Source organism: Pogona vitticeps, chromosome 3 (assembly GCF_051106095.1).
Source record: "Pogona vitticeps strain Pit_001003342236 chromosome 3, PviZW2.1, whole genome shotgun sequence".
Classification (NCBI taxonomy): Eukaryota; Metazoa; Chordata; class Lepidosauria; order Squamata; family Agamidae; genus Pogona; species Pogona vitticeps.
Genome location: NC_135785.1, coordinates 19,316,898 through 19,342,294, shown reverse-complemented (window position 1 = coordinate 19,342,294; position 25,397 = coordinate 19,316,898). Strand labels below are relative to the sequence as shown.

At 42.1% G+C, this 25,397-nt stretch overlaps 1 protein-coding gene across 1 annotated transcript in view; it reads right to left on the bottom strand.

Moving 5' to 3' along the window:
• Positions 1 to 10,420, bottom strand: part of SERPINI2 (serpin family I member 2) — a 63,811-nt gene extending 53,391 nt beyond the window's left edge. Inside the window, exons 1-2 of the mRNA XM_078389686.1 lie at positions 8,565 to 10,420; positions 2,188 to 2,461 (exon numbers count right to left, since the gene is read on the bottom strand). Of these exons, the coding sequence (XP_078245812.1) occupies positions 2,188 to 2,419 (232 nt within the window). The 5' untranslated portion in view covers positions 2,420 to 2,461; positions 8,565 to 10,420. The remainder of the gene's footprint in view (positions 1 to 2,187; positions 2,462 to 8,564) is intronic.
• Between the last annotated feature and the right edge of the window lie 14,977 nt (positions 10,421 to 25,397).

Below are 25,397 nucleotides of genomic sequence, written 5' to 3'. Positions count from 1 at the left end.
ATTGCCGGAAGAAATATTAACAATCTCCGATATGCAGATGATACCACTCTTGTGGCAGAAAGTGAAGAGGAATTAAGGAAGCTTATAATGAGGGTGAAAGAGAAGAGTGCAAAAAACGGTCTGAAGGTCAACATCAAAAAAACTAAAATCATGGCCACTGGTCCCATCACCTCCTGGGAAATAGAAGGGGAAGATATGGAGGCAGTGACAGATTTTACTTTCTTGGGCTCCATGATCACTGTAGATGGAGACAGCAGCCACAAAATTAAAAGACACCTGTTTCTTGGGAGGAAAGCGATGATAAACTTCGACAGCATCTTAAAAAGCAGAGACATCACCTTTCCAACAAAAGTCCTCATAGTCAAAGCTATGGTTTTCCCTGTAGCGATGTATGGAAGCGAGAGCTGAACCATAAAGAAAGCTGACCGCCAAAGAATTGATGCTTTTGAATTGTGGTGCTGGAGGAGGCTCTTGAGGGTCCCCTGGACTGCAAGGAGAACAAACCTATCTATTCTAAAAGAAATCAACCCTAACTGCTCACTGGAAGAACAGATCCTGAAGCTGAGGCTCCAATACTTTGGCCATCTCGTGAGAGGAGAAGACTCCCTGGAAAAGACCTTGATGTTGGGAAAATGTGAGGGCAAGAGGAGAAGGGGACGACAGAGGATGAGATGATTGGACAGTGTCATGGAAGCAACCAACATGAATTTGACACAACTCTGGGATGCAGTGGAAGATAGGAAGGCCTGGCGTGCTCTGGTCCATGGGGTCTCGAAGAGTCGGACACGACTAAATGACTAAACAAACAAACAAATTCTACAGGAGTGAAGTTTCTATTAGAATGTGTGTGCAGTGTGTGCACACACACATACCACTGTATATTTTAACTTCCATTTTAAAAAGACAGAAAATTCAATTCTTCAAAAAACTTCTAGTTTATGTATGTGAGATATTGTGCTTCTGTATCTACAACCCAACACACTAGGAAATGTCCTGATAGAGTTCCACAGTATCATGCCCACGTTGCCAGCAGGAAAAAGGATGCTAAATTTTATGTAGCAAAGGGCAACCATGAAAGCTCATATTAAAATATAAGTCTTTTATACGTTGTCTATTAAAATGTATTCTTCTATTTTATTTTTGTTTTTACCCATAAGACCAATGATAGCAATGGGATGGTCTACACTGCAGTGGTCCCCAACCTTGGGCCTCCAGATGTTCTTGGACTACAACTTCCAAAAGCCTTCACCACCAACTCTGCTGCCCAGGATTTCTGGGAGTTGAAGTCCAAGAACATCTGGAGGCCCAAGGTTGGGGACCATTGGTCTACAGGACACCCTCTTGTGCTCTATACAATTCACAAAGTGGCACAAAGCAAGGAAAAATCCCAGAAGCTGTCGCCTTTTTTCATCAGTTAAGCATTTCTCACCGAAACACGAAGCAATTGTTGGGACTGTTTTTCAACAAGTGAGAATGTTAGTGTAAAGCCTGGCATCTTTTTTTCCTGCTGGCAACAGGAGGAAACAATCCTGTGCAACAATATTGAGCCATTTCCTAGAGTTTTGAATTATGGATACAAAGCACATTCATAAACCAGAGGTTTTCTGAAGAATTGAATTACAACTTATAGGTGACAAAGATGATTTATGCTATTTGTATCCTATCCTTCGTCAAAGGACCCCAAGGCAGCATTTTCAAAATTAGCTAGATATCAGAGGTGGGATTCATATGGCCACATGAATTCCCAACACTCTTTCTGTGGTCTCCCACGGCCCCTCCTGAAAATCGCATGCCAGCAACCTCTGGAAGTGGGGTGGGACAATTTTGCTTGCTTTTGGTGCATTGTAGCTGTTGGCTCCAAAGCCTGGGCAAGAAATCGAGAAAGACCATTTAAAATAAGCCAACAACAGTTTTAGACAGCCACCGTTCATTTTAAATAAACAAAGTGCTCACTTTAAACTACCACAGTGCATTTAAGGTGAGCAAAGTGCTTGCTTTAAACATGTCCCCCATCTCACATTTGCCGCCAAATATGGCAGCGTAGTCCACAGAGAAAACCAGGGGGTTAAAATTGAATCCTCCAAACATCCCAAAGCTGTCCAGTCCTGCTCCAAACCCTTGTAGGAATGGCAACAGTTAGTTTACAAGGTTACTCACTGTCATTTCCTCGCAACCTCAAAAGCTGACTGATCTCATGATGTGCTTTCCCCTTGGCTCCTAGATGCACCATTCTTAGGAGCAAGGAAACTCCCAGAGGGGAATAGAGAATGTTCTCCCTTTTCCTGGACTGAGAGAGAACACGATAGAAATCCACCGCAAAATGTGTGCTCCCGCCAGCCGCTGGTCTGGTTACGTGGCTTTTCATTAGGCAAATCCCAACAGCAGTAAGGAGAAAGCTTACAAGTAAAAGTGTTCTCATTGTATTTCAGGTTATTGTGCAGCTCCCGGTGCTGTAGAACTGCTGGAAAGAAAGTTGAATAGTCACTATTACTTAACATTCAGTTGTATGAATTTTCCATATAATATTTTTACATACATAGTGAGCTCTGAAATACTTACTGAATTCATCTTGAAAAGAAACTTATATCAGGAGCTGTTATTTTCATAGGACTTTATCCAGACTCATAAGTCACAACTACATGAAATGCTCGTCTATGCATTTAAAAACCAGGTACCCTTAATTGCTAGAAGCCATCCATGTGTGCTAGCATTGAGCTTTTCTTGGCCTCACATCTTGCAAATTAGCTTGTTTTATTTCATGACTGGAGTTAGTGAACAATGGAGAGCGTCCAAAGAGAATTCACAGACAGAAGTAATGTATCTCTACATGCTGAGAAAGAATGATTATGTCTTCTAAAAGCTCAACACATTTCAGCTTGTCAATATTGTAATACCATCTTCTAGGCTTCTAAGTGAGAAACCTCTGCAGGTACCAATGAGTTGATTTAGAGACCTCCCACAGGAGAAGCCCATATAGACCTCTTCTTTTAATCTCCTTAAGGAAAGAAACTCTTTGAACAAGGGCAAGTCAAAACATGTTGGGTTTTAAAAGCAATAAACATCATTTTCTAGCATCCTGAGAAATGTTTTTTCTGCACGTTTATTTCATGATTGGTCATGAAAAATGAAACATGGATTTCATTTGCAAGTCTTATGGGTAAAAACAAAAATAAAATAAAAGAATACATTTTAATAGACAACGTATAAAAGACATATTTTAATATGAGCTTTCATGGAGAAAATCCACCTCCTCAGATATAAGTAAAAGGTAAAGGTTCCCCTTGACAATTTTTGTCCAGTCGTGTTCGACTCTAGGGGGCGGTGCTCATCCCCGTTTCCAAGCCATAGAGCCAGCGTTTTGTCCGAAGACAATCTTCCGTGGTCACATGGCCAGTGCGACTTAAACACGGAACGCTGTTACCTTCCCACCGAGGTGGTCCCTATTGATCTACTTGCATTTGCATGCTTTCGAACCGCTAGGTTGGCGGGAGCTGGGACAAGCAACGGGAGCTCATTCCATCACGTGGATTCGATCTTATGACTGCTGGTCTTCTGACCCTGCAGCACAGGCTTCTGCGGTTTAGCTCACAGCGCCACCACATCCCACTCAGATATAAGAGAGACAAATATAATGGCTAATATTTATACTTAGCATCAAAATACAAAAAATGTAGTGAGTTTGTAAGACAGTCAATGGGGTGATAGCTTGTACAGATTTATTCCACTGAGTATAAGAGAGTATAAGAATAACAATGGTAGAATTGACAAATCTGATTGCTAAGACATGTAATTCTTAGGAACTATCATCCAAAACAGATGCTCTCTCCCAAAACCAAAAAACCTAGAACAAAAATACACAATCAGCTTCTAAGTCATGCTTAGAATAGACTCATTAAAAACCACTAGGACAAGTCTATTAATTCCTATGATTCTGCTCTAAGCATGACTGAGTCTGGATCCAAGCCATGGTATAGATGCAGTTCTTTCACACCAAGCAATAGACACTTGTACGTCATTTTTATATCATCCATTTATACTCCAGTTCCACATTCCCAGATTGCTCTCTAAGTTCATATAGCCTTCTCCATTTACATTCTTTCTGAATGGGGAATTGGATTCTGCCCTCCAGCTCATGGGCCAGATGTCCATAGTTAGCAGCCTGCCCTTTGACGCCTTTGGGTCTCTGGATTAAGAACTGGATGAAGTTCTTAATCCAGATGCTTCAGATATTAACACCACACCTTCTCCCATTATCCACGTGGGAAAAAGGCTTTCTGTGCTACCTCCATCCTTGTTAGCTACTATGCCCAAAATTTAGTCATTGAAATGTTTTCACATTTTGCCACCTGTCTGTCACCTGTCCAGGTATGCAGCTGGTTGCATGACCGAGGCATGTTCAAGCACGCCATGGGCAGCTAGCAAGATTACACACATTGCTTATGTACTTGACAGCTTGTACCGTGTTTTTCCAACTGGTTAGGGGCCTACTTGGCTGCCAAAAGCTAGTAGTCATGATGGCTATATGTTCCTTGCAGGAGCAAAAGCAACACAAGTCAGTAAGGAACAAAAGCAGGAGGGAGGGTGTTTTTGTGCTTCTGTTTAGCTTGTAGGCATCTAGCTGTCTGCTGTGAGAAAATGAGTGCTGCAATTGATAACCTTAGGTCTCATCTGGCACTGGGCTCTGACGTTCTCTGAAACAGCTCAAGGTTCCTCCTTATTATCAATAATAAAGCAGTATACTAGGGCCCAAAATTGACTCAAGAGATAGCCCTTGACTAGAAGAAGAAAATTATTGACTTATATGACCACTGAGTATTCCAGCAGGAGTTTCTCCCACCACTAGAATTATGTGAATTAACTTGCTTCATTTGATGATTGGTCTTAAACTGATGCCTTTGAAGTATGATTTCAGAAACCTAGAAAGACTGTCTCAATCGCCTCACTGAAATGTTCTTTCATGTCTAAGCTAGAGAGACACTAATGCTGATATTCCAGAGACAGGATGGCTATGTGAGGGAGCCTGCTGCCCATTAAAATGAATCGGTATATGTCTTTGATGAAAGAAAGAAAGAAAGAAAGAAAGAAAGAAAGAAAGAAAGAAAGAAAGAAAGAAAGAAAGAAAGAAAGAAAGAAAAAGGAAGATTTTCCATTTATTGACTTTTATCTATTCCCCTTCAATTGCACTTAAGTTGAAAATTTATTCATTTACTTACAAGATTTTTAGCCAGTCGTTGTTGAGCAGTGTACAACAATATTAAAACTTTAAAAACATTAAAACCGTTAAAAATTGTAGTAGCCTTAAATTTAAGGGACCCAAACAATTTCCTAAAGCCACTGTAGAAATTCATACCTGACTCCTGGACCCCAGATCAAAATCTAGTGCAGCAATCCTTAGTTATCTTTCATCACTAGGTTTTCTAAAGTAAGGGTTTGCTTTCGGGTAAGCATATCTAGAATGAGTCCTGAACTTCTATCCACAGAGCAGTATTATATACCAAAGGAACAGATGGTCTTCATTCAATAAGTGTCAGGGTTTTTTTTCTGATTACACAAGCATTCATTTCCTCCTGTACTCTATTTCCATTGTCTTAATCACATCCATAAATTAAATGCCCATTTAGAAGACAAAACTAATACAGACTCTGAGTCCTTGGCAGTGTTAAAGTTGATGGAAGCATTTTCATATCCTCATTTAAGGATCATGTATGCAATCATAGACTGTCAGCAATATTTATTTTGTATAGTCATTTGAAACACTCTCAAACTAATTTGATTTTACTTTCCACTAATATAAATTACCAAACAGGAGTTCCTGGGATTAATTATCAGCAGTGCTGGTCATTAATGGTTCTCTGGGAATTAACGGATGCAGCTATGGAGCTTCTTGTTGCACCAGTCTGCTTTTGACTAGAAAAATGAAGGGCACAGCCCAACATAACCTATGCTCATGGTCAGTAAAGCTTCCTAGAAGGGGATGAGTAGATATGAACAGCAGTGGTATTGTTGTAGCTTGAATACTGGAGCAAGGAAACTTTGGATTTGATCAGATGGGGTCATTTGGAGGTGTGATGAGGAGTGATCCTCGCATCCACATGTAAGGATCGGCCACATTGCACCTCAAGCAACTCTGTTTAGCATGATCTGAACCAGAGGTCCCCACCCTTGGGTCCCTAGAGGTTATTGGACTACAACTTCCAGAAATCCTGACCAGCACAGCTCCTGGGAGTTTTAGTCCAAGAACATCTAGTGACTCAAGATTAGGAACCACTGATCTAGATTAATATTTTCAGTTAAAAGAAAAAAAATTCCTGCCCCCACCATCTCCTCCTCTGTGCTTTGTTTAAGATGTTTAGCAATCTTAAGAACTGAAAAGCTTCCTTCCCTGGTCCCTTGTGAAGGGGGAGGAAGGGGAAGTTTTCCCTTTGTTTTTAATTGTTTCTAATTGGCACAGCACATCAGTGATACATTGAAGGGTCTTTTCTTTCTTTCTTTCTTTCTTTCTTTCTTTCTTTCTTTCTTTCTTTCTTTCTTTCTTTCTTTCTTTCTTTCTTAGGCCCTTTCAAAGCCTTGGCAATATATTAGCAACAATTTAAAAGAAATGAAAAAACTTCCTGTCCAGCAGGGTGGAGAAGAACTAAAGTAAAAGAGAAATTTGTATTCTCGAAGGCTTTCACGGCCGGGATCCGATGGTTGTTGTGGGTTTTCCGGGCTGTTTGGCTGTGTTCCAGAGGTTTTTTCTTCCTAACGTTTCGCCAGTCTCTGTGGCCGGCATCTTCAGAGGACAGGAGTCATAACTCTGTCTCAGGAGTTCAGACTCTTGTCATCTGAAGATGCCGGCCACAGAGACTGGCGAAACATTAGGAAGAACAACCTTAAGAACATAGCCAACCAAGCTGGAAAACCCACAACAACCATAAAACAGAAATTATTTTGTGTTTGAATTTTCCACCTCTGAATTCTAACACCAGAGGAACCCAGGGGAGGTGTGGCAAAAGCAGTGTCTATGTGCTATTTGGAGTGGATAAGTAGTGGGACAGGATACGCATATAACATGATTCCTTATTTTCACTTCACACCTTCTTCCAAAATTTGACTTCTGGGATAAGAATTTTGCAGATACGTATCCTGAACTGCCAAAAAGATAAACAAATGGATCCTAGCTCAAATCAAGCCTGAACTATCTCTGGAGGCAAGGATATTGAAACTGAGATTGTTCTACTTTGGGAATATCATGAGAAGAATGGATTACATGAGAAGAATGGATTATCTGGAAAATATAATAATGCTGGGAAAAGTTGAAGGCAATAGGAAAAGGGGAAGACCAAATCTGAGATGGACTGACTCCCTAAAAGCAGTGGTCCCCAACCATGCATGCAGGGGGCAGGGTCTGTATGTGTGTGGGCAGGGTGTATGTGCATCCATGCATGAGCAGGGTATATGTGCATCTGTGCATGGGTAGGTGGGGTGTCCGTAAATGCATGGGGGTGCGCATGTGTCTGTGCATATGTGGGCAGGGTGTGCATGCATCTGTGTGTACATGGGTGAGGCATGCATGTGTCCATGGGTGTGTGTGGGGATGTACATGTGTGCATGGGGGTGTGCATAGAGGGGGAGATCTGTCTCTGTGGCCCATTCCTGCCAAGACCACAGACCAGTACAGGGCCACAGACCAGGAGTTAGGGACCCCTGCCCTAATGCAACCCACAGGCCTGAGTTTGCAAGAGATGAGCAGGGCTACTGAGGACAGAACATTTTAGAAACCACTCATTCAGGGGATCGTCATAAGTTAGGGGCACCTCGACGGGACATAACAACAACCTGAAAAGTAGTTAGACCTTAGAGTTTTGCTGTACATTTAAATATAGTGCTGAAGAGAGGAAATTTGCCAATTTGCCAATATAACAAACAACATAATGAGGAGCCTTTTGCATCCAACCACCTCAACATGATGAAAATCTTTGTTCTTGAAAAACATCAGATATATTATTTATATTTCTTGGATCAATAAGCCAGCTCCCACACCTGCCAGATTTTGTGTCCACAGGTTAGGTTTCTGGCAAAAAGGAAAAGCAAAATAGATTACAGAGGTAACGGAGACACCAAACAAATACCTTGTGTTAGATTTGCCAGGTGTGAGAAAAAAGAGGGTCCCTCAGCACCTTCCTGATCCATGCCTTCATTGTGTGGAATGACTGGAGGCATTTTAGTCACCACTTTGGGACTTTCTGCTTTTTCTTGTCTTTCAGTTCAAGAGAATTCATGTAAATGCCTCTGGCTGAGCACAGGACATTTCAGTACAAACGAAAACAACAACATAATTTATTTAGAACTGTACTTATATGAACTCCTCAGGACTGGGACAGGGTTCTGTTGCAAAGGAAATTCAGAGTCATTCTTGAAAAATGCAATGTCTAAGAATGAAAGAGGGCGAAAACTAAGTGACATCCAAGTGAAATCTTGGTTTTACACCAGTTAGCGTTGTGTTAATAGCTGGCACTAAAGTGCCTTCTTTCTCCTTGTCTGCTTTTTAATGGCTTGATCAGTGCATAATAAAAGGTACATACCTGGAACACAGCAACCTATTCACCATTTGCTGCCTGTGCTTCCAGCGCAGACTGTAGAGTAACGTGAATAAGGAGTGGAAGACCAATGGTGTTTGCACAGCAACATTTATCAGGAAAAAACAGCTTGATTAATGAGGCGGAAGCATAACAGGTGCTCTCTAAATGGGTCATGAAAGGCTGCTTCTCTTCCCAAAGTATGGCACTCACAGATAAACCAAGCTGCCTTGGTTTTAACAGCAAGCTATATTAAGCGATTCGGTTGAAAGGGAGGACCTGTGAGCAGAAGCCAGAGAACTGTTCCAGTTTGTTGTCGCTTCTCAGGGGTGTCATTGGCTGGAAAAATCATTCCAGTGCATTTTCTCCCCAAACAAGCAAATGTAATTAATTAGCCGGCTTTGCTCCTGCGAGCTCTCCCAGCCAAATGGTTAAGTGTTAAGTATCTTTACAGACTCGCATGAAGAGATTTTAGAAACAGAAAGAAACGGGGGTGGGGGGTGGGGAAAACAATTAGCAATAAAGTTCATGTAGAGCGATTGGGGAGAATCTTCCAACTTTTGCGTGGGCCAGAATTTAGTGCTGGAACCTGCCTGCTAATGTGCCCTTAATGGAATCAGTAAAGCTTCCTTTACTCATTCCTTCCTCATTCATCCCCCCCAAAAAGAGGGAGAAGGCAGGCGGATTGTGTTAGCAATGTGAAGAGCCAGAACTGGGTTTCTGGGGGCTCCATGCAGCCTGCAGGTCACACTACATCCCCCATGCATTAAACTAATAAAGTAACTTTGTTCCTCTTCATTATGTTACTTCTGAAATATAACTATGTTTGGGGCAACTGTGTTACTTAAGATTCCTAATGTCACATCTTTCGCTCACTTCCAATTCCAAAGCTGGTATCAGATTTCAGGACATTTTGTCCAAAGAGATCCCAGGGGATAAGATCATCCGGAGAGGCCTTTCTCTTGGCCCCACCACATTAACAGGTGTGTCTGATGGGGACAGAGGAGAGAGCTTTCTCTGTGGCTGTTCCCAGCCTTTGGAACTCCCTCCCACAGGAGGCCAGACTGGCCCCATCTTTGCTAACTAAGACAGAGTCTTATGTTAATTTTTTAACATAAGAATCTTATGTCAATTTTTGCTCCAAAAACTTATTAGGGCTCATTTTCAGGGGATTTTTTTTTCATGTACAGCAATCTGCATTTATTCAAACACAGTCAAATACAAATCTTCTGGTTGCTGTACAAAGGTGGAGGGTGGGGTTTCACTTAACTGGGGCTTATTTTTGTGGTAGGGCTTATTTCGCAGAAACTGGGTAGATTGCTATACATTACTGCTTTGACTAGTTTTTTAGTGCTACTTATGTTTTCCATTTTTGTGTTTTCCATTTCTCAGAGCAATGTCTTAAAACAAATTGTATACTTATTGACCTTTGCCTCAATATTGCCTGTTAATGATGTAAGATGCCTTCTAATTCATTGTTTGTATTTTTAAATTATCATCTTCTAATGATGTTAACCACCATTGTATACTCATTGTTTTCAACATCAAATATTGTCTCTCATTGTTGTAAGCCACCTTGGGTCCTTTTCAAGGAGAAAGTCAGAGTAAAAATATTTAAAATAGACAAATAAATAACAACATCCCTCTGGTGACCAAATGATAACAGATATTACCCCAAATGGCACATTCACAGAGCAATAGATCTTACTTTTCCCATAAAGCAATGTGTCTGCAACATATATCACTGCACTGCAGAGTTTGGAAATCTCTCACATTTTTTTTTATTGGGGGATTCTGGGAGTTTTAGTCAACAAAAACCATGTCTGGAATAGGTCCATTGAATCAGTGGAACTTACAGGAGAGATGACTGATCAAATCCCCATGAATACAGTGGATCTACTCTAGATTCAGTGGGTTCTATACACTATTTGAATTAACCTGTCTAGGAGTAAGGGAGTTTAAATATCTTGTCTTTGTTACATAACAGCACTGATGTTACCTGTCTGTCATGGGTTTGGAGGGAAAGTTCCATCCTATGGGGAGTGGAAGGCGGGACATCAGGAGGAGGGGCTGTACTGTATAAATGTGTGATGCCTGTGTGGTGAGAGAAGAGATGCTGAGACAGACTGTGAGACACTGGGTTGGGACGAAGCAGCAGCTGGGGAAGAAGAAGCTGTTGTGGGAGTCTGGGTGTCTGACAGGGTACTACTGTGTGTCAGAGTACCAGCCTGAAAGGTTCAGGGGTCTGTTGGTTAGCCAGAACTGATGGGTTCAGGGTCTGTGCTTTAAGTTAAAGGTTCTAGGTGAACCAAACTGTATGCTTGTGTGTGTGAGAATAAGCCACGTTACTTTATTTTATTCACCTGATTGTTTTATTTACCCTGTTTGTATTTAAAATAAACCTTATTCTTTTGTTGTTTAAAAATCCATCCCTGGTCTGTGTGACTTATTATAGGGAATGGTTGGTGGCAGCTTAGTAACTGTGTGATAGATCCCAGTAGGTCTGGGTTTGTCACATTGATTGGTGTCCAGCGTGTGGGATACGACTGGTCCAGTTGTCCAGCGGTCCAGCAAAGCCTTGGCAAGTGTGCCCAGAGCAAGGGGGGTCTAGTCAGGGACAGTCTGAGGCGCGTAGGTAATCTTCTAGGTGTACCTCACGGGGAGGTGCGCTAGTAGAAGAACGTGCCAACTGGGGAGACTTAGATTAAGGTGCTCTGAGGCAGCCTAGTTTTGGCGGGAAAAGCTGAGGAAAAACTGCGTAGCAACAGCGAGCTAGCTTGCCAGCTGAGAGGCCCAGCAGAGGGGGGTAGGCTCTGACTCGATACTGTTGCAACTTTAGTGCTGAAGAACAGCAGCAATCTCTAGGGAGAGCTGGTTCTGAGGTAAAAGGAAAAAAGTGGTCGTTTTATTTTGAGGCTTGACTTTTTAAAGCAGCCTGTTCTGAGGGGGGGTATGCCCTTGACTCGAAGCCAAGTAGCAGACATGAGTGAGGTGAAAGACCCCCAGATTGACCAAGGTTCTGAGGATGAATTTGGCTCAGTGCAAGGTGACAGCACAGGAGAGCAGGACCCAGAACTCAGAAAAATACTCCTAGCCCAACAGCATGAACTGAGGGTGAGGGAAATGGAGGAAAGATTAGAGAGGGAAAGAAGAGAGGAAAGGGAGAAACAGAGACAATTTGAATTGGCATTGGAGAGAGAGAAAATGGCGTTTGAATTAAGAAAACTGGAACTGATGAACCAGAACAATAATAATAATAGGGATTCTGAGGGAGGCCAATTGTCTAAGGCTGACCTGAAGAAATTCCCTGTGTACCACAAGGGAGATTGTCCTGAGGTGTTCTTTTCCTTAGTGGAAAGAGCGTTTGTGGACTTCTCAGTAAGGGAAACTGAGAAGATGACCATCATGCGGTCTTTAATCAGTGGTAGCCTGGCTGAGGTTTATGCCGAGATGCCTGAGGAATTGATGAAAGATTTTGCAGAGTTTAAAAAACTGGTGTTTGCCAGACATGGGATAAATGCAGAGCAGCTGAGACAAAGATTCAGGTCCCTCACCAAGAAACCAGAACAGACTTTTACCCAAGTGGGGGCCCAATTGGTGAGGCTGCTTGAGAAATGGCTATCGCAGGAGGGAATAGAGACCTATGAGCAGCTTAAAGACTTGATAGCCCTGGAACAGTTCTATTCAGTCCTGCAGGGGGAATTGAAATTCCAGGTGAGGGAAAGGAAACCGAAATCTGTGGCAGCAGCCGCAGAAATCGCGGATTTTATCTCCCAAATAAGAAAGCCCTTGGGTGAGGGGAAATCTGTAGGTAAACCCAAAGAAACCTACAGCAAGTACTCTCAGGGACCAGGGAAAAGCCAGCAAGGGGGAGGGGCCCATGGTGAAGGGAAGCCCTCAGGCATGAAACCAAGCCCTCAGAATTTGGAGGGAAAACCGAAACAAGAGGAGAGAGAATCCAAATACACTAGAAAATGTTATTTCTGTCAGGGAAAGGGTCATCTAATCTCAGAGTGTGAAAAATTAAAGCAGCTAAAAGGAATGGTGCCTCAGAATTCTAGTGGGACCAAGCCAAAAGCTGTGTTCTGTGTCCAGAAAGAGCAAGGCTCAGTGTCACAGAGGGAGCCTGTTGCCATGGCTACTCAGTCTGGGACAGCTGCCTCTGCTGATCAGGCTGAGGAAAATGGTCCTCTTCTGGAGGTAAAGCGCTGCTTGCTGATAAAAACAGATTCTCAGTTGTTTGAGACAGCAGGGGTGGACGTAGGAATACTTGACCGTCAGTATAGGGGGCTGCGGGACACTTGTTCCCAAGTAACCCTATGCCATCCAGATATCATCCCTAGGGAGTTTATAATCCCAAATGAGAGCATGAAGGTGGCAGGGATTGAGGGGCAGATAATCTCTCTGCCAGTAGCAGAGGTACCTGTCAACTTTCAAGGCTGGAGGGGAGATTGGCGGATAGCGATTTCATCGACTCTGCCAGCAGCCGTGCTCGTGGGAAATGACCTGGCTGAACATGTGAAACGGGTGCTAGTGATTACACGCTCACAAGCCACCACAGGGACAGTTCAGGGGGGTAATGATGAGCCAGAGACGGAAGCAGGTGGGGGGAGTTCAGAAGCTGTGGTGGAAACCTTAACCACAGACAGCAGATTTGGACAGGAGCAAAAGGCAGACGCCACTCTCCAAAAGTGTTTTGAACAGGTGACTGACGCCCAGCTAACACCTGAAACCCCAGTGAGATTTCTGGAGAAAAAGGGGATTTTATATAGAGAGACCCTGAGGAATATCTCAAAAGGGGAAGATGGGATCCGAAGTCAGCTGGTGGTACCTGAAAAGTATCGCCCCATGATCTTACAAAGGGGTCACTCTGACATGTTTGCTGCACACTTAGGGGTGAAAGGGCCCCTTGATTTGATCAAACAAAATTGGGAGCAGATCACCCAGGATGACCCACAAGACGTTGTGACATACATAGACACCTTGATGAATGACCTAAGGAGAAATCTAGAGCTGGCAGCAGAAAACCTGCAAGCTCAGAAGGTCAGACAGAAAACATGGTATGACCACAAAGCTAGAGAGAGGCACTTTGACCCAGGGGAGGAAGTGCTTTGGCTTAGGCCCTGCAGAGAGAATAAACTGCAGCTCAAATGGGCAGGACCATATAGGGTCATTTCCAAGATGTCAGACCTGAACTACCTAATAGAGCAGGAGGAGAACCAAGCAAGGAGGGTGGTTCATGTGAATGCCCTAAAACCCTACTACAGAGGGGAACAGAGGGTTTTATTCGCGATAAAAGCAGCTGAGAGTGAGGAAGCTGAATTACCCTTCTGGGAGGGTAGAGGGGAAGTAAAATACAACCCAGAGGAGGTAAAGATCAGTCCTGCACTCACCCAAGACCAGCAGCAAGAACTAAAAATGCTGCTTAGAAAATATCAACAGGTGTTTTCCAACAAGCCGGGGATAGTGAAGGGAGTGATGCATCGGATCCATACAGGGGATGCACCCCCGCAGGCAGTATCCCCATACCGAGTAACGGGACCCTATAGGGACAAGGTGCGGAAGGAGCTGGACGAAATGCTGAGGGAGAACATAATCGTCCCCTCTTCTAGTCCTTGGTCCTCTCCGATAGTCCTTGTGGACAAGCCTGATGGGAGCATTAGGTTTTGTGTTGATTACAGGAAATTAAACCGTGTAACCACTCCTGATGCCTACCCAATGCCCAGGCTAGACAACCTGATTGAAACCATAGGGGGTTGTCGGTTCATCTCATCATTGGACCTGGTAAAGGGATATTGGCAATTAAGAATTGATCCCAGGGATCAAGAAAAGACTGCCTTTTGCAGCCCTTTTGGTCTCTATGAGTTTCGAGTCCTGAGCTTTGGTCTCAGAAATGCACCAGCCACATTCCAAAGGCTGATGGACCAGACCTTGGCAGGGCTCAGTGACTTTACAGTGGCCTACATTGACGACATAGGGATCTTCAGTAATACCTGGGAAGATCACCTGTTACACCTGGAGTTAGTGCTGCAGAGGTTAAGTGCAGCAGGGCTAACAGTAAAGGCCAGCAAGTGTCAGCTGGGTAGCCCAGAAATAAAATACTTGGGTCACATGGTAGGGGGAGGAGTGATAAAACCCCTGGAGGCCAAAATAGAAGCTGTTCGTGATTGGCCTAGACCCAACACCAAGAAAAAAGTAAAATCATTTCTTGGGTTGGTGGGCTACTACAGAAAGTTCATCCCGAGGTTTAGCGAGATTGCGGCTCCGCTGACCGATCTGACGAGGAAGAAGACTGATGACCGCATCCCGTGGACCAGCGACTGTGAGGCGGCGTTCCAGAGGTTGAAGGAGGCGTTAATCAACTATCCTGTCCTGCGTGCTCCAGACTTCGACCGGGAGTTCATCATCTACACCGATGCGTCTAACAGCGGGGTAGGAGCAGTTCTGTGCCAGGAGGATGAGAATGGTGACCAGCATCCAGTGTCCTACCTGAGTAGGAAACTTCAAAAAGGTGAGAGACATTTGGCAACCGTGGAGAAGGAGTGTTTGGCCATAGTCTACGCGATCCAGAAGGCCAAGCCTTACATCTGGGGAAGACATTTTATTCTGTGTACTGACCATTCACCATTGCAATGGTTAAAGACGATGAAAACCCACAATAGCAAACTTATGAGGTGGGCTTTAAACCTACAGGACTATGACTTTGAAGTGAAGGTGGTCAGAGGGTCAGTGAACTGTGTTGCTGACGCCTTATCAAGAAGACCTGAAGAATGAAGACGGCGAAAGAACATGGACTATGTGTAAATATTGATGACAAAAAGTAAAATGTACCTGGTTTTGAATTTGGTTTGTATGAATAAAGGTAAATTGATGTAATGTATATGTTAAATGTTTAAATGCCTATTTGCTATGGTTTAACTTAGAATGTAAGTATAAGTAAGTATTATATGGTATGTATAACTGTTGTTATGTATTTTATACAGGTTGTTTTTTGGTGAAAAGCACCTTAGCTTTCCCCCTACAAAACAACTTATAAAGAGGGGAGGTGTTACATAACAGCACTGATGTTACCTGTCTGTCATGGGTTTGGAGGGAAAGTTCCATCCTATGGGGAGTGGAAGGCGGGACATCAGGAGGAGGGGCTGTACTGTATAAATGTGTGATGCCTGTGTGGTGAGAGAAGAGATGCTGAGACAGACTGTGAGACACTGGGTTGGGACGAAGCAGCAGCTGGGGAAGAAGAAGCTGTTGTGGGAGTCTGGGTGTCTGACAGGGTACTACTGTGTGTCAGAGTACCAGCCTGAAAGGTTCAGGGGTCTGTTGGTTAGCCAGAACTGATGGGTTCAGGGTCTGTGCTTTAAGTTAAAGGTTCTAGGTGAACCAAACTGTATGCTTGTGTGTGTGAGAATAAGCCACGTTACTTTATTTTATTCACCTGATTGTTTTATTTACCCTGTTTGTATTTAAAATAAACCTTATTCTTTTGTTGTTTAAAAATCCATCCCTGGTCTGTGTGACTTATTATAGGGAATGGTTGGTGGCAGCTTAGTAACTGTGTGATAGATCCCAGTAGGTCTGGGTTTGTCACAGTCTTCTCTTCATCATTTGTCATTTCCTTCTTGGTCACTTTCTCTTCTTTTTGTTTTCTGCCATTTGTCTCAAGGCTGCGAATGAGGCCTGATGTGGCCACCATTGAATGACCAGAACTGTATCAACTTTGTCTTGTTGAAGGTTTTTTTTACCACTTTGTGGATCAGTAGAATGAGAGGAAAGATGTAGATCAGTCTCTCCAATCACTGAGTCATGAAGGTGTCTCTGAGTGAGTTCCTTCCTGCCCAAGAGTGGTACTTTTTATACTTCCTGTTGTACCTGGTTGTGCCATCATGTGGAAATGTCTGGGAATACTTCTTTGGACAGCTCCCATTCATAACCTTGTATCTCTTGTCTGCTCAGATAATCAGCTCTTTGATTGTCTTCTCCTGTCACACGAATCAACAAGGGAAAGATATGTTATTCCATGTGTCACTCCCACAGTTGGGCCAACAGACAGAGGAGATACATGGGATGTGTTCCATCCTGTTTGTTTATGTAGTACATAGTGGTTGTGTTGTCTGTGGCTACTTGTACCACCTTGCCAGTGATCATTGTTTTGAAAACCTGGAATGTCTCCGTCACAGCAGTTTGTTTATGCATAGATGCTTCTCATGACAAGATGAAATCTGTGGGCTATTACAGTGAGCCCCCAACTGATTAGGTTTGCATTTGTTGTAATTTGGATACTGGATTGGAGCTGCTGAAAAGGCCTTTCGATAGTAAGATTAGAAATGTTCATCCAGCAAATCAGCTGATTGGCCAGTTCCTTGATGCCAGTCAGTCTTTTTTTTGTTGTTAAATATATTTCTCGTGGTTAGAATGTTGAATACGGACATATACCAAGCCTGAGAGACCTCATTCCCAGACAAGCATGAAAAATCATCGCTGTAGCTGATGCTGTCAATCCAAGCAGGTATGAATTCTGATGGATGCATTCGGTAAGAGTTTCTTCTTAAAAAAAAAGTTTTATTTTAGGGGTTAGGATTACGGATGGGAACAGGGGACATGGGATTAAACAGGGGTTGTAAATCAACATAACAGTTTACAATATTCATTCTTATCGATTACATTTCAAAGATACTTAAGTTTCCGGTGTAACTACTTTATAATACATATTCTAATTCTACATTGATCTTAGGCTTTCAATAATCAAATATTAATTTACATTCTATTTCTTAGCCAATCATAAAATATATGCTAACAATCTTCATGATTTATCTTTCTTGTTGAGTCTAGCCATTCTGATAGTTTATCCATCTCTGCCATATCCAGGATTTTTGCTATTAACTCATCTTGTGATGGATTCTCCAGGTCTTTCCAATGTTAAGCAAAAAGAATTCTTGCATCTGTCAAGATACGGATAACTAAATATTTTTCCATTAGGTCTATTGAATCCGGGATTATATTCAGAAGAAAAAATTCAGGGGTTACACTTATCAGAATCTCTAAAACCTCATGCAAAAGCATTTCAACCCTTTCCCATTGTTTTTGGGCTTTCCCACATGATCAGCACATATTTATTTATTTATTTATTTATTTATTTATTTATTTATTTATTTATTTATTTATTTATTTATTTATTTGATTTGATTTATATGATTTTTAAAAAACCCTTCTTTTTGTTTACATCTCTAACAGATATTTGATATTTTAACATCCATTTTGTCTAATTTTCTGGGAGTTATATACTATCTGTAAAACATTTTATATATTTTTTTCTTTAAAAGCTACTGACAGTGAGTTTTAAATTTTATTTCCATATTTGTTTCCACTGATCCAAACTTATATTGTGCCTAATATTCTGTGCCTACCTTATCATACATTCTTTAACCACTTCCTCCTCGGTTTCAAAATCTCATTAAAAATTATATAATGCTTTAATATGCTTGTCTTTGGTATCCAGGAGAACTCTGTCAAAGGGGGTATTGTCTACATAAAAACCTTACTGCTTATCTTTACCATATCTTGAAATCAACTGAGAGTGTGACCACCCATCTATATCAAATCCCTTTGTCATTAGTTAATCTTTGTCTTTTAATGTCCAATCTGGTTTTAGTGCTTCCCTATACCTTAAGATTTTCTTGTTTTGTCTCAGTTTTGGAAGGGAAAATGCCTCCACTGCCGTTACCCAACATGGTATTTTGACATACATCTGTCTTTGAAATTTAATGCAAGACCATAATAAATATTTTCTCAAAATATGGCAATTAAATTGTTTAAAATCATCCACTCTACTGTACCAAAGAAAGGCATGCCACTCCCATTTCAAATCGTGACCTTCTAATTTTAAGGTGAGGATTTATTTATCAAACTCAGAAGTTTATCTTCTATCTGGAGGTAAGTATGTGCTTGCAGTTTGGAGTTCAAACACCCTTTTAGGACTTATGTTTTTGCAGGTTTACCTGAAAACCAAAATATAACAAAGATGAAGCATAATGGATATATGTCTCTCTGCTTTGACTTTTGCATCTGCCATAAACAATCAGTCATTGGTGTATGGAAAAATTGCTATTGTCCAATATTCACCTCTGAGGTCAGGCTTTGAAAATGGAGAGTTGTGCAACATGGCTGACATGATGAGATGGTATCTAGTCTTAGTCTGTTTTGGAGACTTTGATGGTGAGGCTCTACAAGAATGTTTTGGGGACAGTGGTGAATGCTTCATTTCAGGTGACCTCAGTCCCAAGGTCCTGCACCCATAAGGAAGGTGTATGAATGGGCTTGACATAGTTGGGTAGCACAGCAAGCTGCAGAAGGGGGTCATTTATTTATCTCCCTGCAGACCTAGTAGTCATAAAAGGGTGGCATTGGAAAATGCCTTTCCAATTCAAGGAAATGTTGTGACATTGTGCCGTAGAAATATGGTATAAAACGGAACGCCTCCTTGGCTGCTGCCTGGGAATGATGCAGCTTGTATTGCCATTTATGCAGATAACTCAGTTCCTTAAGGATGGCAGCCAATTCCAAATCAGGAGATATTGCTTGATATTGAGGCAACTTTTCCAATTGTCAGCCCGCCCCCATCATCCAGACTTTCTCAAAGTGGGGTAGCTTGCTTAGAGTCTTCTGAGTCAGTTGACTTCATTCTGGTGAGTGACTGAAAGCTAGTGAGACATGGGCTTAAGATGTTTCTTTCTCCAAGGTGGACCCAAGGCAAACTAGATCTTCGTGATCCTCACTCTCCTTGTTGAATGATTTGGGGCCAGACACTTGAGAAATAAACTTCTTGGGGGGGGGGCTTTTGAAGTTTTTAGTTTCTTTGTTTAGAATTTAGCTTTTTTCCCTTTTTTGCTGGAGTGTCAAGATCACTTGATTTCTTTCTCTTCTTCTGAGTAGATGAACATACCAATTTGGGAACTGAAGTCGACTTCAGTGTTGAGGGCTCTATCTTTGGCATTGAGTACAGTGGGGTCTTGACTTGAGAACTTAATCCGTATTGGAAGGTGGTTCTCAAGTCAAAATGTTCTCAAGTCAAATCTGCATTTCCCATAGGAATGCATTGAAAACCATTTGATCCGTATCTGCTCTTTTCCGTCCATAGAAACTAATGGGAAGCTGCTATTCCACCTTCGACCACTAGAGGGGGATATTTTGTTTCTTTTTTTCTTAGGTCAAGAAAGGTTCAGGGAAGGCAGGGAAAATACAGTCCAGGCAGTACCAGGCAGTCTGAAGACTCCCAATCCACTCTCTAAACGCTGGGAAGAGTGAGGAAGCAGACAGGCACCCTTTTCACTGGCCAACAGTTAACCGCAAGTTCAAATTTTGCACTTTCCCTGCCTCCCATGTGGTTTTTTTCAGTTCTTAACTCAAATCTAAGTACTTAAGTCAAGTCAATATTTTCCTATGAGAGCGGTTCTTAAGTCAATATGTTCTTAACTCAAGCCGTTCTTAAGTCAAGACCCCACTGTATTGAATTTGTCATCTGCTGCATTGGATCTACAGCCTGTGATGACATGTTGGAGGGATTGGTGGGTACAGCCTCCATAAAGACTTATTTCAACATCATTTTGCAGATCAAAACAGGAATGGCCTGCTTGGCAATTACATTGACCAATTTTAATGATTTTTTCCCCCGAGGAAAGGACTTCAGGTATGGTTGTCTGTTTTTCAATGCTACCTTTGCGAAGTTCTTACAAAATTGACAATTTTGAGGTACTTAAAATGTCTGTTGGTTAGGAGGATCTTATTTGAACAAACTGCATACTTTTTGAAGGAGCCCAGAAGCCATAAAGGGTAGGAAAGCCATGGACCAATGAATAACTTTTTTCCATGTAAATAGATTTGGAGAAAGGACAGAAGGACCAATGAGAACCAATGAGAGAAGGTAAGAAAATTGAATAGGATATCAATGTGAGATAAAATGAACACTCCCAAGGTGCTACTTCAGCGGTGGCTAAAAGGGAACTAAGGATTAGGTGCAGGGTGAAGAAAATGTACAGTGGGGAGAGTGTGGGCTAACAGACTTTTTTAGGCTCTAAAATGTCCCAGGGTCCCCATACAGGTTCAGAGGAAACCCTAAGTGTGTGATTCACAGAGATGAAGAAGAACGTCTTTTGGACAACTGTTATGAATATGTGAAGACCAATAGCAGAAGTCAAGGAAAATCATGCACATTGGGACAGTGTCAGTACACACAGTCCTGTAACCCTGAGGTAGTTTATGGATGCATGTCTTTGCCTAAATATCTGAATAGGTTACAGAGGAGCAAGAACTGCACATTCAATAGTTTCAGAGTAGTTGAATATGTATTACACAGGGGGGACTGCATAACTATCTTTATTGAATTTTGATTAAGATAAAATTTTAAAACTCTGACTTCTCAAGTGTTTTTTTTCCAAGTGCATAAACAAGCCACAAATGCATGGCAGGGAGGCATAATGATGCATTTGGGCTTACAGCTTTGACAACTTTGGTATAGACCTGCTGGTGCATCAAGCATTCAGAACCATTTCTGTATCTCAGAAATAGTTTCCCTAAGAAATGAAATGAAATTGATATTCCGAATATAGGAAACAAATGTGCCTACAGGTCAGCATCCTTACACTCCCTGTACTTTTGCAAAGGATTCTTTTAAAAAAAATTTCCCTGTCATTTTCATCAGTGCTGTACAAAATCTTGCTGTAGAGAAACAAAAATAGGTTCTGAGTTAATGAAAGGATACATTTGCATAACATGGAAAGCTCTTGTTTCACTTATGTGAAGCATCTCCAGGATTACTGGTTTATTTTTGAAAGTTTTATTCTGCCTTCCTTAAGAGGTTCAAGGTGGGTGCCCTGCACTGCAGTGTAAAACAGCAAAGCGGGAAATAAAATGACAGAACTAAAGCCATCAAATCAAAGTACGTAAGAAAAATCTAGTTTTGAATTCTTTGGAAGAAAAAGATGGAACGGAAACATAATAAAATAAATGCCACATTTATTAAAGTTATAACAGTCTAAGAGAGCAGCCACATTATACTGGATTGTTTTTAAAGCCTTATACAGAATGAGTAAAAAAAAATTACACACTTAAATTTTCAGAAAGAGAAAGATTTTTGGTACACTGCAAAATACCATAAAGATGAGTTAGGGCAGGAATTTCCCCCCTGGAATATGTATTGTAGGAAGACATAAACTGCAATTCTCTGCATACTTTTTTGGGGATTAAAGTTCAATCAATCAGTGGAACTGCTGGATAGCTCAGTGGTTTAGGTCTCTGGCTGCAGAGCCAGAGGCTGGAAGTTCAATTCCCCACTGAGCCTCCTTGACTCAAGAGTCCCTTCCAGCTCTGCAGTTCTATGATGAGAATGATCTGAGTAAACAAGGAGAGAATTGTATTCTGCTCACATACTAATGGCAAAGGGTTACACCTGGATGCAAAAATGCAACTTTATACATTAAAGATACATGGTACTCTTGGGATGTTTTCGATTAGGTAAAGGTTCCCCTTGACAATTTTTGTCCAGTCATGTCCGACTCTAGGGGGCGGCACTCATCCTGCTCTTCAAGCCATAGAGCCAGCGTTTGTCCGAAGACAATCTTCCGTGGTCACATGGCCAGTGCGACTTAGACACGGAACGCTGCTACCTTCCCACCGAGGTGGTCCCTATTTATTTACTCGCATTTGCATGCTTTCGAACCGCTAGGTTGGCGGGAGCTGGGACAAGCGACGGGTGCTCATTCCGTTGCGTGGATTCGATCTTACGACTGCCGGATTTTCTGACCCTGCAGCACAGGCTTCTGTGGTTTAGCCCACAGTGCCACCACGTCGATTACAGCTCCCGTAATTGCTGATCACATCCAGGATAACTCGGGGGGGGGGCACAAACAGGAGTAAATAGGCAAAATCCATTTCAGAATGAAATGTTGAATGAAATACCAGTTTTACAAGTAGAACATTCTAAATAATCATTGGCTCCTGGGCATATGGTACATCTACATGCAGTGATTTACGGCCTATGTTGTTTTCGGGTACTGTTGCAAACATTCATCCAGGAAACAAACAGAAAACAAACACCAGGACTGAGTAAAGATGAAGGGGGAGAGAGAAGGGGTGTGGGTGTGGTTGGAAGACTGGGGATTCAGTTAAAATTCAAGACGGTGGAAAGAATATATAAAAGTAAATATAAAAGAGAAAGGTGATAGCAGATAAATCATGTATGGTAATGTAGGGAATACTGAGAGATTTTACTTTGAGTCCTATGGATCTAACAGGATGTTAGAATTGCTGGACTAGAAGTCCACTCCAGACCTTTGTAATGAATGGCTGAAAAACAGTAGTAGATTGCAGCTACGGTAGGCTCATTAAATCAGTGGCATTTACAGAGATACTGATTTGCCAAATCCTCACTGTTTTAATGCGCCTGCTCTACCTGGGACTTCGTACTGGATTTCAGCCAATGAATAGAACAAAGCTGTAATATCACTCAATCTAATTATAGAAGTCGGTGTATGATTTTCTCATCATTTCCGCTTTAATGTTTTATTTAACAGGGCAATGTTTTACACAGCTCACTGACAAAAAGGGGGGGGGTGAGGGTTAAGTGACAGCAGTTCACACCTGATTAGATCTAAATACGTAGTGATTGCTTACATAAACTAGCTTCCAAACCTGAGAAACACATAAAGCCAAATGCTTGTGTCTTTCTGTTGCTGTCAAGTGGAAAATGAACCATATTCCCAAGGCCTTCTCAGTGGTACATGAAAATTGCATTTAGTGATGGTGTGTCTCCCTGCTCCCATCCCCACCCTTGTAATGTTTCAAAGTCGGGGGGGGGGAAGACTCGGTTCGTGGAGTAAATCGAGTTTGAGGTATGCAGGCAGTGAAACAATCTCCTCATGATTCCCCCAAGTCGAGTAATTTAAAAGGATGATTTAAATATTAGCCCATATCATACGCTAAGGAATTTTGAAATGAGTTGAGGATTAAAGGTGTAATCCTCTCAACCTAAAAGGACATTTCTCACATTATACAACACCACACCTGTGGACTGTGGGCTCCAGTCAGGGGCTGGAGTTATTTCTGCTATCTTTGGCAATCCAGTTACTTTCCAGATAAAGCAGGAGTGAACGAAATGCATCATATGCCCTTCATGAGTCCTCCAGGCGATCTAAATTCCACACATCCCCCATTACCACACATGTTTTAAATCATTCAAAAAGTCCCCTTGTGCCTCCTAGGATGCATGGAAGGCCATTTTGCTATGATTTAAAGGCCACCCTGATACCTCTGTATCACTCCCACATCCCCCCAAAAGAGTTTAAAATATTATTTTTAAATGGTCAGGAGAGGGACAGAGGCAGTTTTTTCAGTGCCCCCTATTTTTTTTTTTTTATGTGGAGTTTACAGGAGCAGGTTCAAGGAAGGGCACATGTGGCACTCAAATCTCTAACACATGCTTTACCCCTGTGATAAAGCATGGGGAAAATGTCAATAGGAGTGACCACCCCATCTTCTCTGGTAGACCAACCCGATTTCAAGCAAATGTGTTGTTGCAACCAAGGAAAACAAGTGGGAAAGACTTGGCAGATATGGGAAAAGCTTTGAAAAAGTCTTCTTTAACTAACTCTGGATTCTCCTGGAACCTGCCTGTTTCTCACAAATCAATGGACTGAAGTAGAAGATATATGGGGTAGAAAATATTGTCAGACTCTTAACTCCTGCCACGTTTGCCAGCTCAGTCAATAAGAAATCTTCTCCTTCTTTATACGAAGGTGTAGCCAATGACAAATGATTATGGGAGCTGGGGACCAAGAAGGGGACCCAAACCTGTGAAGGGCTACAGGTATAGAAAATGAGGTATAGAAAATAAGCCAATTGCACCCTAACATAAAATGGCACACCATCCATGTTAGATTAGGAACAACTTACCAGCATCAGTTCCTACCTAAAGTAAAAATAAAGGTAAAGGTAAAGTTCCCCTTGACAATTTTTGTCCAATCGTGTTCGACTCTAGGGGGCGGTGCTCATCCCCGTTTCCAAGCCATAGAGCCAGCGTTTTGTCCGAAGACAATCTTCCGTGGTCACATGGCCAGTGCGACTTAGACACGGAACACTGTTACCTTCCCACCGAGGTGGTCCCTATTGATCTACTTGCATTTGCATGCTTTCGAACCGCTAGGTTGGCGGGAGCTGGGACAAGCGATGGGCGCTCACTCCGTCGCATGGATTCGATCTTACGACTGCTTAGTCTTCTGACCCTGCAGCACAGGCTTCTGAGGTTTAGCCCGCAGCACCACCACGTCCCACCATGTACTTAAAGTAGGCCAAGTGAAATGAATGAGACATTTTAGTCACCACCAGTCTAAATCCCATTGATCAACATATATTCTGTAGGTAGAATGATGGATTTTGCCCTCTTTCTTTTACTGTGCCCTCATTTTAATTTATGAATTCTTGGGATGTTGTGTCAAGGATTGCCATTGCCAGCTGTCCCTATTTCAAATAATTGTTCTCTGTTTACCATGGAAATATTGGGGGAAATCCTATTGTTTTGCTATGCAGGTGCAGCTCAATGTTACTCTTTCCAGTAGCTTGCAAAAGTGCCAAGATGGAAGTGCAATCCACAAAGCGCTTCTGCCAGTGCACTCTGCGATGGTGACAATGGAAATCGCCAACCAATTTCACAACTGAATCACACAATTCCCTGTTGCCAGGAGTAATGCCAGGTACATTTACTGGATTTGTTCCCTTTTTTATCGGTATACTGTAATAAAGCCCTGATAACATTTTGATACACATAATTTGTCATTCTCTTACTGATGCACA